The sequence below is a fragment of the Cucumis sativus genome, chromosome 3, assembly GCF_000004075.3.
Source record: "Cucumis sativus cultivar 9930 chromosome 3, Cucumber_9930_V3, whole genome shotgun sequence".
Taxonomy (NCBI): domain Eukaryota; kingdom Viridiplantae; phylum Streptophyta; class Magnoliopsida; order Cucurbitales; family Cucurbitaceae; genus Cucumis; species Cucumis sativus.
The window spans coordinates 21,038,821-21,055,341 of NC_026657.2; the positions used below are offsets into that span (position 1 = coordinate 21,038,821).

Genomic DNA, 16,521 nt, shown 5'->3' on the forward strand with positions numbered 1-16,521 from the left:
CTCAAAACCAAGTGAAAAGCTTAGTTATTTAAGGCCCACAGTTGTCTTCACGATCTTCTTAATAAAAAAGATATAGATAATTGATTTCTATGAAAGATTAAAAGAGAAAAATCTTTTATCTTTAACCTAGATAATATCCCTTATTTCAATAACCAACATTATTAAACAAAAAGAATTCTTATTAATTCTTTTTGACAAAAACCTAACAATCTTGTTGTGTCTCAAGATAGTCTATCAAATGGATAAGTTATATACCTGTAATGAACTTATCTTCTCAATTACGTGCAGCACCCAAAACGGCATAGGTGTTATCACCGTAATTAGGGTCATTTAGCAATAATCTAGGAGTATATTATTGTAATTAGAATATATTGATCCTTTCCTTATAGGTTGTTCAATTTAGTGTATATTTACCATTGTATTCATCATTTCAATAAAAAAATAATAATATCCAGAATATTCCTCATAATATTCATCATGGTATCAGAGCTAAAACCCTAGATCTACTGTACTCGCCACCGCCGAAAAACTCTGCCGTGAAGAACCTCACACACCGCAACTTCTATCGTGAAGACGCAACCCAGCCGCTAACGCCAGAAAACCCCTCAGTCAATCTCCTGCCCCGACTCACTGTCGTGAAGACGCTTCACGACTCCTTGCCACAACCTCCTACCGTGAAGACATCCTGCCGTGAAGACGCTCACCTGCTGGCGACCCCCTGCCGTGAAGAAACAACCGCGCCGCGAACTCTAGTGAAACCCCAGTCGTGAAAACGACTCCCAGTCGAAATATCTGACGAATCCCAGCCGCGAACTCCAGCCACGAACCCCAGATCTAACGAATTTTAACCGCGACCTTTCGATCCGGTGAATTCTAGACGCGCATCCGACGAACCAGCAGCAAATCTTCGTCACCAACCAATATTCTGTGAACTTTTGCATGTTTTGATTGGACAGTTGTGTGTGGCTAATTATCGTTAGATGGAGAAACATGAAGTTGCTCATCCCATTAGCACCATTCTCGATAGAACTAATTATATTACTTGGGCCCACCAAATGAGGAGTTTTTTTATAGGTCGAAAGTTATGGTGTATCGTTACTGGAGATATCACTAAACCAGTCAAACCTACTCCTCCGATGAAAAACATTAAGGACACCACTGAGTATATTGATACAGACCCATCTGATGTCACGGTTCAAGAGACGACTGCAGAAACCGACAAATACATTGAACGTCTTAAGGACTGGGATAGCAAAAACCATCAGATCATCACTTGGTTGGGTAACACCTCTATTCCAGCAATTCACACACAATTTGATGCATTTGATACGACAAAAGAACTCTGGGATTTTCTGTCCACACGTTTTCAGTCTATTGGACTTGCTTACTATTACCAATTGCACTCTCGACTTGTTAGTCTAAATCAGGAGGGAGGACAATCTGTGAACGAGTATCTTGCAACTCTTCAACCAATCTGGACTCAGTTAGATCAGGCAAAAATCAAACCGGATCATATTCGGCTCATCAAAAGTCTTATGGGTGGCCTAGAGTATGAATCAGTCCGTGCTGCATTGTTACATCGTAACCCTCTGCCGACTTTTGATGCTGCCATTCAAGAAATCTTATTTGAGGAAAAACGCCTTGGCATTGTTTCCTCTCTGCCCTCTGATGTCGCTCTTGCAACCACCCATTCACGATCGACTAATGAGTCTATTTTTTGCAAAAATTGCAAACTTCATGGTCATAAGTTTGCTAATTGTCCTACTATTGAGTGCATGTATTGCCACAAACGAGGTCATATCTTGGACAACTGTCCCACTCGCCCACCCCGCCCTCCTGGTGCCCCATATAAACCCAAGTCCTCCCCTAAATACGATTCTCCACCTATTGTTGCTGCTGCTACCTCATCTGATATCACCACACCTCAAAATTTTCAGTTAAATGATCTTCATGACTTACTGAAACAGGTGATCTCTTCCAACTCTACTGCTCTTGCCGTCACTCCAGGTACATCTTGGCTCCTTGATTCAGCTTGTTGCAATCATATGACTGCTGACATTTCATTATTATCCTCACCTATTCATGTTCAATCTCTTCCCTCAATTCACTCTGCTGATGGTAATCATATGTCTATCTCTCACGTTGGTACTGTTAACACACCCACCCAAAATTGTCAAACACCTATCATGTTCCAAAACTCACATTCAACCTAGCTTCAGTTGGCCAACTTTTTGATTTCGGACTAACTGTTATCTTTTCTTCTCATTGGTGCCAGGTTCAGGATTCTCAAACGGGGTAAGTGATTTGTATGGGACGGAAGGTGGGACGATTATTTGAGCTTACATATCTTTAGCAATCTCTTGTGTTTCCACCCATCTCTGCACCAGTCACTGATACCACTATATATCAGTGGCACCTTCGTCTAGGTCATGCATCCTCTGATAAACTTCGTAATTTAGTTTCTATTGGTAATTTGAATAATGTCTCAAAATTCAGTCATTTTGATTGCTTAAATTGCAAACTTGCAAAACAACCTGCTTTATCATTTCCTAATTCCACCTTTTTATGTAATACGCCTTTTGACCTTATTCATTCTGACATTTGGGGTCCTGCTCCTTGTACTACTGTTAATGGTTATCGATATTTTGTCTTATTTATTTATGACTATTCTCGTTTTACTTGGATTTATTTTCTTAAACATCGCTCTTCCTTATATCAAATATATGTTGATTTTGCAAATATGATTCACACACAATTCTCCAGCAAAATTAAAATCCTTCGAACTGATAATGCGATGGAATATAAGGACTCTCACCTTCTTTCATTCCTTGCCCAGCAAGGCACTCTGATTCAACGCTCATGTCCTCACACCTCTCAGCAAAATGGAAGAGTTGAACGCAAACATCGCCACATTCTTGACTCTGTTCGCGCTCAGCTTCTATCTGCTGCTTGTCCAGAAAAATTCTGGGGCGAGGCTGCCCTCACCTCTGTCTATATCATCAATCGTCTTCCTTCAAAAGTCACTAAAAATGTTTCTCCCTTTGAAAGACTATACGGTACTTCCCCTTCTTACTCCAATCTAAAAATTTTTGGTTGTGCATGTTTCGTATTATTACATCCTCATGAACATACCAAACTTGAACCACGTGCACGTCTATGTTGCTTCTTGGGTTATGGTACTGAACAAAAAGGATTTCGTTGTTGAGACCCCATCTCTCAACGATTACGTATATCTCGTCATGTCACCTTTTTGGAAACATCGTCTGTTTTCTAGTCTTTCTTCATTACATGAATCTCTTTCAAGTTCTCACCCATTCTTCACCGATCCTTCTATTGACCTTTTTCCCACACTTGACTCAACACCTGACACTACACCTTGCCTGTTACCTATACCTGAGCCCACTCAATTGGACCATATTTCTGCACTCCCGGATCTTCCATCTGCCCCTCTTGAGGAACCTGAATCTGCATCAATCCGACGATCTACACGGGTAAGAGAAATTCCCTCTCATCTTAAAGATTATCATTGTTTCTCCACTATCATGTCTTTAGTTGAACCTTCCTCGTATAAGGAAGCCAGCACTAACCCATTATGGCAGCAAGCAATGAATGAAGAACTTCAAGCCTTAGAAAAGACTCATACTTGGGAGTATGTGGACTTACCTCCTGGAAAGAAACCTATTGGCTGTAAATGGATCTTTAAAATCAAAACGCACTCTGATGGCTCTATTAGAACGATACAAAGCACGACTTGTAGCCAAAGGTTACTCTCAAGAATATGGCATTGATTATGAAGAAACGTTTGCTCCAGTAGCTCGAATGACGTCTGTTCGTAGTCTTTTAGCCATTGCAGCTGCAAAACAGTGGCCCCTCTTACAAATGGATGTTAAAAATGCATTTCTCAATGGAACTCTATCTGAAGAAGTCTATATGAAACCACCACCTGGTACTACTCCGCCACATCAGAAAGTATGTCTTCTTCGACGAGCTCTCTATGGTCTCAAACAGGCTCCTCGAGCCTGGTTTGCAACTTTTAGCTCCACTATTACTCAACTTGGGTTCACTTCCAGCCCTCATGATTCAGCCTTGTTCACCCGCCAGACACCTAATGGTATTGTACTCCTTCTTTTATATGTTGATGACATGATTATTACAGGCGATGACCCTCAAGCTATATCTGAATTGCAATGCTACCTGGGAAAGCACTTTGAGATGAAGGATTTAGGACCTCTCAGTTATTTCCTTGGCCTTGAGATCACCTCCGTGTCTGATGGTTATTACTTATCTCAAGCTAAATATGCTTCTGACCTACTCAGTCGATCTGGTATTACTGATTCTACAACATCCTCAACACCTCTGGATCCAAATGTTCGACTTACTCCTTATGATGGTGTTCCCATTGACGATCCTACTTTGTACCGGCAACTTGTTGGTAGCTTGATTTACTTAACTGTAACTCGCCCTGATATTGCGTTCGCAGTTCACATAGTTAGTCAATTCATGGTCGCTCCTCGTACTATTCACTTCACTATTGTCCTTCGGATTCTTCGCTACATTAAAGGCACTTTGGGTCATGGTCTCCACTTCTCCTCACAGTCTTCTCTAGTTCTATGTGGATTCTCTGATGTTGATTGGGCAGGAGATCCTACTGATAGAAGATCCACCACTGGCTATTGTTTTTATTTAGGTGATGCTCTTATCTCCTGGCGCAGCAAGAAACAATCTGTTGTTTCCCGTTCTAGCACTGAGTCTGAATATCGTGCTCTAGCTGATGCCACTTCAGAATTATTATGGCTTCGTTGGCTTCTTACTGATATGGGAGCCCCACAGACATCATCTACTACTCTCCATTGTGATAACCGCAGTGCCATTCAGATTGCACACAATGATGTATTTCATGAACGAACAAAGCACATAAAGAACGATTGTCATTTTGTCCGTCATCATCTTCAAAGCAACACTCTCCATCTTCAATCTATCTCTACCATTGATCAACCTGCAGATATCTTCACCAAAGCTCTCAATTCTCCTCATTTCACTCTGTTACTTCATAAACTCGAGGTGGTATCTACTCTACCAACTTGAGTTTGAGGGAGGGTATCACCGTAATTAGGGTCATTTAGCAATAATCTAGGAGTATATTATTGTAATTAGAATATATTGATCCTTTCCTTATAGGTTGTTCAATTTAGTGTATATTTACCATTGTATTCATCATTTCAATAAAAAAAAAAAATAATATCCAGAATATTCCTCATAATATTCATCAGGTGTATTATATCAAACTGAGCTATATCATGTGTCAAGCGCTATTACTACTTTACCTTGTCTTTACTTTGTTGTTTATCTTGTTTTAACATTTGATCCAACATTGTTTTCTTAGTCAACTCATATTGTTTGTTCAGTATCTATTTTTTTCTTGAAATACGTTTTTTTAGTTTTACTTTTATGATCTTATTTCACTTTCCTCTCTTGGTTTTAACTCTCCTCTTATGTCATAAAAAAACTCATTTGGTTGTAATACATTTTATTTTTCTATTATTTGCAATAATCCGTTCTAACGAATCTAAAGTAGGTTTATCACCGTCTCACTATTTTGATACATAGAAATTTTCTTGTTCATGACTACCAATTTGGTCGTCCATAATTTGGATGACTCTTAAAACCTACTCGAACTATTATCAATATTTACAAACAACAAATACATAAATTAAACACACTCTATACAAATATTGACTGTTCAAATGTAGATTCATTCACTTCTTTTGAATTTTTATTATAATTTAAAATTAAAGTTTACATGTTACGATACTATGCTAGACTGCATATTAAATGTGTTATATATTGTACAACTTGCATTATTTGACATGGCATACTAGCTTTTTCAACTCCTAGTGATATTTTTTTTATCCCTTATTATTCACTACCCAAAGAAAGAAAGAAAAAACTCTTACATGATCACAAAAGTAAAGGGAAAGAGAAAAGAAATTAAAAGAAAAAAGATTACTTTAATTTGTTGAACAACAGAAGAACTACTTTTGTACATTGTCTATTAACCTTCAAATTAGCCTAAAATTTCAGAAAGGATGCAAGAAAAAGAAAACCATTAAAATCTCTAGGGTGATTAAATATTCCCTATTGATACAACAATCCAATAATTAAAATTTCCACTTTCAGATCCATTGCTTTGGAACCCATTTAGGGCATTTGGGGCTGAAATAATTTGACACAACCCTAGAACTCAATAGTTGAATTATGGGTTCATACTTGACACATCTTGGTGTCTTATACTGATTTATTGATGCTCCTAAGCTAATTGCAAAGTCCATGAGCTTGTCGAATGTTCCAGTTTCGACGATCTTGATCTCGAGAGGACCAATGGACTTATCGGAGACCCGACCTTGACGGTACACGGCATTAAGAGACTCTTCGATAGCAAAGCAACAATCCTCAAAGACAGAGGGTGGAATTGGGGTTGATTTGATTTCATTGTTTAGAGTTAGTTCCCAATAGAGAACATAATGGCCAGGGATGTTTGAAGTGTCAACACAGCTTGTGTACTCACTCAAAGTGACATCAAATGGTATCAAATGGGTTAAGGCGTTTTTTACAGCATTTTGTAATTCAACCTCATCTGTTTTGTCTGAATCTATGCTTAAAGCAACATTTTTTCTGCATATGAAATTGAATTGTGGTGCATTGTTCTTGAACCCTGCCACTCTTAGTATATCTCCCACTCTATACCTATACAATCCTGAAGGTAAATAACAGAAAAAACATTAATCATACAAACCATATCATGTGCTATTTAATGTCTGCTTTTGAATCAGTGAGATAAATCATAAATTAAGAAATAAATCAATAAGAATAAGTAGTGATATTTATAAGCTAAATTTTCAAAAACTAAAAACATGGTTCTTGTTATATTATTTAGAGACATGTTTGATAACAACTTGATTTTTACTCTTTTTGAAAATTCATTTAGTAATCACTCGTTCTACCTCTAATTGGTTCCTTTTTTATCTACTTTTTATCGGTAAACTAATTCAAAGTTTGAAAGAAAAAGAAAGTAAAATATATATTTTTTAATTTGTTTTTGTTTTTTTAAGTTTGAGGAAGACTACCATTTTTGTATTTAGAAAAATGCAAATCCTTATTAGTAGTGGAAAGTAAATAAGTTTAATTGTTTTTTTTTAAAAAAAAAACTCTAAAGAAAAAACAAAATACTTAGTAAATTAGACTTTAATTACCTAATGGTTTTGGATTTATGTGGTTTAAATAAATAAATTTACCCACTTCTCATACATGTTTCAAAATCCTAAAATGTTGCTTCTAAAAAAATATATATTTCCAAATATGGAATTGAGGAAAGAAAAATGTTTCCTTACTAAAAAGAAAAAAAGAAAAGAAAAGAAATGAAACAAACTTTAGACTAAATTTTGTTATGTTTAATAAAATTGTGTATTATTAAACTTCATCTACTTGTTAGTTTTGTGGAACACCCGTTTTCTTTCTCCATTTCCTCCCGGATTTGGACAGACAAATCTTAAAATTAAAGTTTTTTTCAAAAAAAAAGAAAAGAAAAGAAAAAAAGAACGAAAAATACTAACCTGAATATGTGGTAACAACAAGCTCATACTCATGACCAAGCTTGACATCAACAAGATCCACAAGCTCCTTCTCCAACTCCTTCTCTTTACTTCTATTCACAGGAAGAAACTCAAAATACGCCATCGTTGGTATAAGCGTATATGCCACTTCCCCTGGTTTACACATCGGCTTCAAATTCACTCCAAAATAACACTCCGATGAAGCATACATTGTGCAAACAATTGGCAAACCATTACTATAATAATCCAATGTCCCGATATACTGCGACATTGTCCCCGTTACAATCACATCCACGTACTTCGTATTCGGCCATATCCTACTTATAATCCCTCCCCAACATTTCTTCCCACATTCCCCTTCCACAAAATCCGCCAATTTCCCATCTGCCTTCAGAATCTTCCTCACCGATTCCCGAATCCCCTGATCCGTGATCTCCGAGTTTAGAGTCCCAGTTCGAATGTCGTGGCAGAGCAATGTGTAGTGCTTTTCCAGGAACCGGATGGCTCGGATGAAGCCGGAGGCGAAGACAGCTCCAACACGGAGGACGTCAGTGCGGTGGAGGAGGCCGCAGAGGAGCTGGGCATACATGCTTTGGTATGAGTCGGAACAGAGGATGGCTTCGTTTGGGCTTGTGTAATTGGTGTATGGGTCGAATGGGCGGTTCTTGAAGTGGGGGCTTTTGTAATAGCTTGTTAGTACTGGTCGAGCGAGTAGTCCACTTGGGGTTTTGGATTCTGATTTTATGAACAGAAAGTACATTCCTTTCCCTTTTTCTAAGCCTTCTATGAATTGGCTCATTACTGGCATTAGTAAACTGTAGAGCGATGATCTTCTTTCTAATTCTTCTTCTATTGTTGGCATTAGCTTTCTCTCTCCTCCTGATGTCCCCGAGCTGGACATGAACCATTCCATAAATTTAGTATCATCCATAAACTCAAAACCTTTCATTTAAAACTATTTTCTTTGAATACATAATCTCTTTTAGCAGTTTCGCTATAACTGACACCCCTCTTCTTCTGGATTTGTATTGTAAGTATTGTTTGGTTGATGGGTTTTAGAAACAAAAAATCATACATGTTACCATGTTAAATATAATTGTCCTTGAAGCCGATGGGTTTTAGTAGTCATGTGACATTTACCCAATTATATTGCTGAATTTAAAGCATACGGAAATAAGAAAAAGTTTGAGCACATGGATATTTCGGCAAACTAATGATATTTATTGATGATTTCAACATGACATCACTTATGGGTTTGTGTTGAAATTACTGTCGATTTCAAAAGATTAAGTTGAAAAGAGTTCAAAAAATAAAGAGATAAATAAATGAGTTGATGGATTACGGCTAACCAGATGATGTTTACCGCAATTTAAAAATAGGACCTCTAAAGTTACGAGTTAAAGCATAAGGAAACTCAAAGCAAGTTGAGGAGGATAGTGGACATCACGATAAACATGATGACGTTTACTTAAAATTGAAAATAAAAGCGTTCAAGTGGATGAGTTACGGTAAATTTAGCGTTTTTACATCCTATACGAGGAAAAAGAAACAAGAAAAACAGAGACCCATTTGAGGAAAGGGTGAAATGAAAAGAGGGGGAGAATATATATAAAAAAAAAAAAATTAGAGAAACCCACCTTGTGAGAAACTCAGAAATGGGAGAGGAACAGAGAATGGAAGAGGAGTCCCCATTGGCAATACGGTTGATATCAGGTTGAATATCCTCGTAGGAGATAAGAGGAAGGGTATTTTTGAAGGTCTTACAGTCGGTGGCGCCACCAAGCCCGTGTCGACGGAGGTACTCAACGCCGGCATTGCGGGAAAGGATCTCGGTGAGGACCCGACGCTGGACTTGATCGGCGTTGGCAGTGACATCTTCAATGAATTGAAGAGTCTTCTTGTTTTTCTCCAACAGTTTGTAGTATTCAGTAGTGGAGAGAAATGAGGAGTTTTGAGGAGTTTCTTCAGGCATGATGTTGTAGAAAAGAAGAGAAGAGGAGTGATTAAGAGAAGGGTGTGTGTGAGTATGTGTGTTTAGAAACGATGGTTGGAATTTGGATGTGGGGAGGAAAAAAAGAAGCAAAGTGGGTTTATATAGACACGAAAATGTGGTTCTTCAAACTCAAACTCAAACTCAAGGTCACGGGCATGGGCGGAGTAAACTAGATGCTTCAAGGGTATAATCGTAAATCTTTACTTTTGCACTACTTTTATATAGTGAGTTTATTCTAATTTGTCAACATCTTCAAATAATAATAAGCAAAATTGTCAAAAATAAAAAAGTTTAACAAAATATTTAGGGAGTTATACCAAAATGTGAGATTTTATTATTTTAGCTAGTGATATTCTTTTAGACCGTGTTAATAGCCAGTAGTAGAAAATATTACTCACATACAATTCAAAATGTTTGTTTGTAAATATTTTAACTGAAATTTTCATAAATCTAACAAACCTACTAAATATTTATGCTCCGTAACAAAATGAAAAAACTCTAATGGAACTTAAAAAAAAGAATCAGGTTTGTCTTCCTCGTCATGGTCTTTATTCCTTAAAAGAAATTGACCATTTTCTACTACTATTTTTTTTTACTTGCAATTTTTTCTCTTTTCATCGTGCTTTTCTCTTCTTTCTATCGTGCTTTTCTCTTCTTTCTATCGTGCTTTTCTTTCGTTCTCCATTTTCTTTTCTTTCCATATTTTTTCTTCTGACATTTTTCTTTTTCTTTTCATCGTCTTTTTCTTACATTTTTTTTAATTTTTTTCCAATCGTTTATACTGTGGTTTAAGATTGTCTCCCAAATATAAAAGATTGTATAAAAATGAGGATATTGGATTGTCAAAAGTAAACGATGTACCAAATCCAAACAGTCGCCTAGTAAATAATTTTGAAAAAAATTGTTGAGATTTGAGTACCAACTTTAAATGATTAAATCCAAACGACTATTTACCAAATATAAGCAATTGTACAAAAACTCTTCAAAAAAATTGTTTAGATTTGGAAACAGGAAATAATAGTCAAATCTAAACGATTGCTTTCCAAATATGTTATGGACATCCTCTATAGGCTAAATATTTTTTCACCTTATTATATTTTTTAAAAAAATTCTATATTTTAATTTATTTTGTTATTTTAAAAAATATCCCAATAATAATTCAATTACCACAATTGTTTTAAATTATATAGAACAATTTTCCTAAATCTAACCAAATATCTTTTTCTATTTATAATAAGTGATAGATTTGATTTATAAATATATTGTTTCAGTATGTTATCTTTAAAAAAAATCATAATTAAATTTCTTTTTTAAATACTAACCATTTTGAATCTCTAGAAAAAGTATAAATGTTTAACTGCTTAGTTAGGCTTGAAATGACTATGAAGTGTTATCTTAGTCATGTTATTTTGAGTATGACATGAGTTTAACTAGATTTAAATATTTAATAAATACGTATTAAAAAACAAAGTTTTTTAGAAATTTTTTATTGATAAAACAGTTGAAAACATTTATAATTATAATAAAAGTATTTTTTTTATCAATAAGACTATAATATAACCAAATAGATATTTATCGTCGGAAGGAGTCGATACTAATTTATTCTCGATAAATACTTATATCAATAAATAAGTGGGCTCACTCCAAAAGACATTTTTTTTAGTTTAATTTCTATCCTAACATTAAATAAGAAAAATATATATAAAAAAAAGAAGTACAAACGGGTTGATATATATATAAAAGAAAAATAATCTAACCTTTTGTTTTCTTCTCTCTTTTTGTAAAAAGGAATCTAGCTTTAGACAACAAAAGGAAAAAAGAAAAAAAAAATTCAAACACTCTCGTTATCTTCTGCATAGGAGAATAATATAGATAAGAGACAATGATGAATAGAGTAGAATATAATTTTTTTTAGGATGATTTTGGATAGGTTGATATTTATTGTTTTGTACACATGGCCATTGTTATTTTGGAATTTTTAATTAAAAGTTAATGGAGAATTTTTAAAAATATATAATAAACGTGTGAAATATTTACATTTGGCAAGAAAAAGTTTATAGGCCTACAAGGTAAAATACAAAAAATATCTTCATAATCTTCTTCTAAACAATAATAATGTACTACAATGTAAACAATGGTCGAGATCATGATATACGATTGTTTACCATAACTACATGATCGTTTTAGTTATATTACAAGAATAGGTGATCGTGCAATAAAAATAATATATTTTGAACGATCGTGTTGATTATGGTAAACGATCGTGTTAATTATTGTAAGCGATCATGTAAGTTATTGTAAACGATCGTGTAGTCCAATGTAAATGATCGTAAAAAACTTCAAATCTAACAATCGTGTTAACCATGAAAAAAGATCATGTTCATCATGTTTGATTATGATAAGCGATCGTGTTGGTTATGGTAAGCGATCATATAGTCCAATGTAAATGATCATGAAAAACTTTAAATATAAATTAACGATCGTGTTGACCATAGTAAACAATCGTGTTGACCATAGTAAATGATTGTATTGATCATTTAAAATTATATTTAAACAATATTGAAATTCTCGAATATGAGAAAGATGAAGAATAATATTGAAACAATTGTGAAATAGGTTCAAAGTATCTTGTCGAATATGATGAAGATGAAATAGGAGATTTAGATGATTTGATCGTCTTATACTCTAAACACTGAAGAAATAAGATCTGAAAGAGGAGATGAATAAATCGCAAAGAAAAAGAAGTGAAGAATCATCCTTCATTATTCAAGAAAAAATCTAAAATTTATGAAAATACAATAGTGACTTCATGAGCTTTTATATTTTGTTACACGGACCGTAAATAATTTTGGGTTTTATTCTAGGGGAGACTGGAAGAATATAAAAAAAAATATTTTTTACTTTGGATAAATAGCAAAAGATTATTTTAATTATAAACATGGCAAAAACTGAAAAATTGAATAAAATTTCACTAGTAGAAAAGTGGTCTACTATGACAGTTGTATACATCCCAAATTGAAAGGAGAAAAGAAAAAACTGTTATAAAAGCTAAAAAACCGCGTCTTTGACGGGAAAAGACGGAATTTTTCGGATTTTACTTTCCGCGACAGTTATTTGGTGTCATAAAAGATACAAAAAATATTTTATTTAATTTATTAAAATAAAATTTATTTTAAATAAAAAATTTATTAAAATCAAATTTTTTCCTAATTCTAAAAACATTAAATAATTTATTTATTAAAATAAAACATCTCCAAAACTCTTTCTCTACCTCCTCCTCTTCTTCTTCTTCTCTGGGAAGATCCACACGTCGCCCCTCTTCGATTTTTCCTCCCTTCCACTAACCATCTCTCTCCCTCTCTCACGCACGCCGGAAAAGACTAGACTTTTGGTCAACAACGCGTGAAATCCCTCTCTTTCTCTCCTTCAGCCGACGCAACCACCCAACACCCCTTGCACCGCTGAACTCACTGGTGAATCTCAACCATTATTTCTATTGTTTGTATTTATACAGTATATTAACTTCAAATGCTTTCATTTTACCCACAATGTGATATATTGATGGTTCTTTTTATGAAAAACATCCCTCATAGTTTTGCTTTTATATGAGATATGTGTTTGTTTTGTCTACCATCCTATTCAATATTGTTGTTACAATCATTTTTCTAATTTGAATCTACATTTTTTCTTTATGGTTGGCTATGTGATGAAACATTTTGGTACCTTACAATGTGTTTGATGAAATGCCTCAATGAAGCATTTGGATGATTTTTGATTGATTTTTTTTCGTTCGAATTAGGAAATCAACGCCAAGGGAGATGTCATGGCTATGGGCTGAAGCTTTGAGTAAAAGAGAATGAAAAATGAAATGTGAGATTTTAAACTTTGATAATGTGTAGGGTCTTTTTGTTTGTCTATGCATTTTCCAAGTGAATTTTAGTACTTTTGATTTTTCTATTGATATTTTGTTTATGGTTGCTATTGAGTTGCTTTGATTGAAGGATAGAGAGAAGTGATTATTGATAATTATAGGTATGTTCTCTCTCCCTTTCTTACAATAAGGATAGTAGCAACAAAAGTTACTACATGTTCTATATTGAAAGGAAAGACAAAAAAATGATGTTGAATTAAGATTTATTTTGTATGGTAGAATTTTATTTGCCACTTACCATGCTAGATCTTTCCAAGAGGAGTAAATTTGAAAATGTTGAAATACACCCTCTGCTTGAAACATAAACCGCGATGTATGTTATACACATTGGAAATGTATGAATGTGTATGATGAAACTTAAGCCTATACACTTTCCAAGAGAATTTCTGTATGTTATCTATTTGGTTTTTGGCTTTAAGTTTTTGAAACTTAAGCCTATACACTTTTTTTACCTCTACTTTTTATCAACGTTTTTAAACTATATTTTCTTCCTATGACTACCTTATGACATTTTTATAATTGATTGAATTGAGGATTAGCATAAAGTTCTCTTACTTCAAGGACGTTGTCGTTATTTGTTCAAGTAAGTAGTGTCTACCTCCCTACCAAAATACATATTCAACTATTGTGGTTTAAAGTATATTTTGTATAATTTTAGTCTCGTTGAAAGTGTTTTAGTCGAATTAGTAGTATATAAACGTTTGCTTGAATTAATATCATCTAGAATCTTCATAGTAGTTCTTTCCTTACTTTGAAAGATCTTGTTGTTCCTTTCCAACAATAGTGTTGGAAATTGGGGGGGGGGGGGGGGGGGGGGATTATGAGAGTTATCAACTCAACTTTGTCAAATTGTCATGTAAATGGAGTACTATTTAATCATTGAACATTTTTTCATACTTAGGGCTTGAAGAATCCTCAAGAGAGTGACAATGCTTGTTGAATTTTTATGAAAATGCAACATTGAAAAGGTATTACTTATGAGTATTTATGTTCAATCTTATTTTGTTGTGATAAATTGAGATGCATAATATGCACTAGAAATTTGTTAAAGTGCTAGACTTATATGTTTTTTTGATAGGGTTGGAAGGGCTCCAAGGTACGTTTTTAACTATTGAATTACAATGAAAATTGTTTGGACTTGTTAGTTCAAAGTTTAAATTGAGTTTAGCTTGTGAAACTCAAAGATTTCATTTGTATACTGATTATATATGTTGGTGTGAAATAGTTTATCTTGCATGTACCTAACAAAATGATTATGTTTGCTTGATTATATTTCTATTTGTCCATTTTCTTAAAGGTTTTGAGTGAACTCAAGTTTATGGTAGATTGGGGTACATTAAAGTTTATTGAACTTATTCTTCATTATCCCATTACATAATGTTCTATATAAGGTGTGTGTATATATATCTTGTTATATTTTTTTAATCTTTCTTAAAGTTTATAAACCATGAAAAGTAAGTTGAACAATAGTTTCTCGTTAGCTTTTGTTTCTAGAGACATGTCTTTTATGTACATAGGTCTCTTTAGGGTTTATTGTGAATATCTATGGATTTTATGAGAGTCACCAAAAAAAAAAAAAAAACACAATGGTTTGTTTATCCCACATTGTATTAGTAAAGAAGAGTGAAGGGAAGGGATTTGAAAAGATTCAGAATTAGCCCCCATTATAACCATATCGTTTTTAGTTTGGGGCATTTAATTTAGGTTAGGTTCATCATCATTTCTTTAGTATTGTCTTCACCTTCAAGAAGAAATGGTTGAATTAACAAGTTTTTACAAAGACGAACATATAAATTCTAACGACCAAGTTTTTGTCTTATCATTCTTTCATTGTCCAGCAGCGTTTTTGTTGTGTTTTATTTTTTTTAAGTCAAAATGTGCACTACTTCTGTGTATCTTAACTTCTGCCTTCTCCTCAATTTGGTGGTTCAGTTATGTGTTGGGAGCTATTGAAACATTTTTGAATGTGTACCAGCTGCAGGGATATTTAGAGGTAATGATGAGTATTTGTTGTTTTAGAGTTAGACTATAGACAGAACTTATTTGTATCTAGTTAAGCCTTTTTATATTGTTATTAGTTGTGGATTTCATTAGTTTTCATTTATAACTTGGATTTAAACAACATTTTTTAGTTTCTAATTTCTATTTTTATCAAGGATATATTTGTCTGGTATGTGAGATTTTGATATAATTTTACATGAGGCACTGATACTCTAGTTTATTCTCATGAAGACACCATGTCCTTTTGTTTACACCCTTGTAAGTTTTATGAAAATGCAATATTGAAAAGGTATTACTTATGGGTATTTATGTTCAATCTTATTTTGTTGTGATCAATTCAGATGCATAATATGCACTAGAAATTTGTTAAAGTGTTAGACTTATATGTTTTTTTTTTTTAATCGGGTTGAAAGGACTTCAACGTACGTTTTGTTAAAGCAAATTTGATCTTTATATGGCTAGGTTGATGAGTTTCCAATTTCAAAAGTCTACCTAAAGCTCTATTGTTTGTTTAACTCAAAGGTAAAAATGAGTAAAGTATGTGGACTTGCACTGAATAGAGCCATGGTAAGTTTCCAATTTCAAAAGGTTACCTAAAGCTCTATTGTTTATTGATGAGTTTCCATAGAATTTTGAAGGTTTGAGAATAGTTGTGGAAATTTGGGACAATACCACCCTCCTTACTTGTATTTATTCTCATTCTTATTAAGTTTTTCTAACTACGTTTCTTTGGTCCCTCAAGGATATGTCAAACTGTTCAACTTTAAGGACTACAAATTGTCATACATGTATTGTGGTAGCGTTTTTTGTTGTAAGGACTAGGAACGACCCAACTTTAAGGACTACAAATGGTTATTTTGCTCTACATTAAACATTGTGAACTTTTCATTGATGAAATTTGCATACCTTGGACATTTTATTTTTGAAGTACCTTTCTTACCATGGACAACAATTCAGTAAGCCTAGGGAGGAGGAAACTTCTTCTT

The 16,521-nt window shown here is 34.0% G+C and overlaps 1 protein-coding gene and 1 long non-coding RNA gene across 3 annotated transcripts; one reads left to right on the forward strand and one right to left on the reverse strand.

Moving 5' to 3' along the window:
- Positions 1 to 5,988: 5,988 nt before the first annotated feature.
- Positions 5,989 to 9,692, reverse strand: LOC101219992 (indole-3-acetic acid-amido synthetase GH3.6). The gene is made up of 3 exons (XM_004149138.3): positions 9,248 to 9,692; positions 7,611 to 8,503; positions 5,989 to 6,754 (listed from the first exon to the last, which is right to left on the reverse strand). Exons 1-3 carry the CDS (start codon positions 9,580 to 9,582, stop codon positions 6,174 to 6,176), a joined length of 1,809 nt encoding a protein of 602 aa, XP_004149186.1. The 5' UTR covers positions 9,583 to 9,692; the 3' UTR covers positions 5,989 to 6,173.
- A 3,734-nt stretch (positions 9,693 to 13,426) lies between these two features.
- Positions 13,427 to 16,059, forward strand: LOC116402868. 2 transcript variants are annotated; one of them, XR_004215531.1, is made up of 3 exons: positions 13,427 to 13,473; positions 14,436 to 14,502; positions 15,998 to 16,059. It is a non-coding gene; the product is annotated as an uncharacterized LOC116402868 (long non-coding RNA). The 2 variants fall into 2 exon arrangements; XR_004215532.1 differs by lacking the exon at positions 15,998 to 16,059 and adding an exon at positions 14,613 to 14,896.
- The last annotated feature ends 462 nt before the right edge of the window (positions 16,060 to 16,521 follow it).

Coding starts and splice junctions, on each gene's coding strand:
- LOC101219992 (XM_004149138.3), bottom strand. CDS start 9,582: ATGCCTGAAGAAACTCCTCAAAACTCCTCATTTCTCTCCACTACTGAA. Junction 8,504..9,247: donor ATTTCTGAGTTTCTCACAAG/GTGGGTTTCTCT, acceptor GTTCATGTCCAG/CTCGGGGACATCAGGAGGAG. Junction 6,755..7,610: donor TGTTGTTACCACATATTCAG/GTTAGTATTTTT, acceptor ATTTACCTTCAG/GATTGTATAGGTATAGAGTG.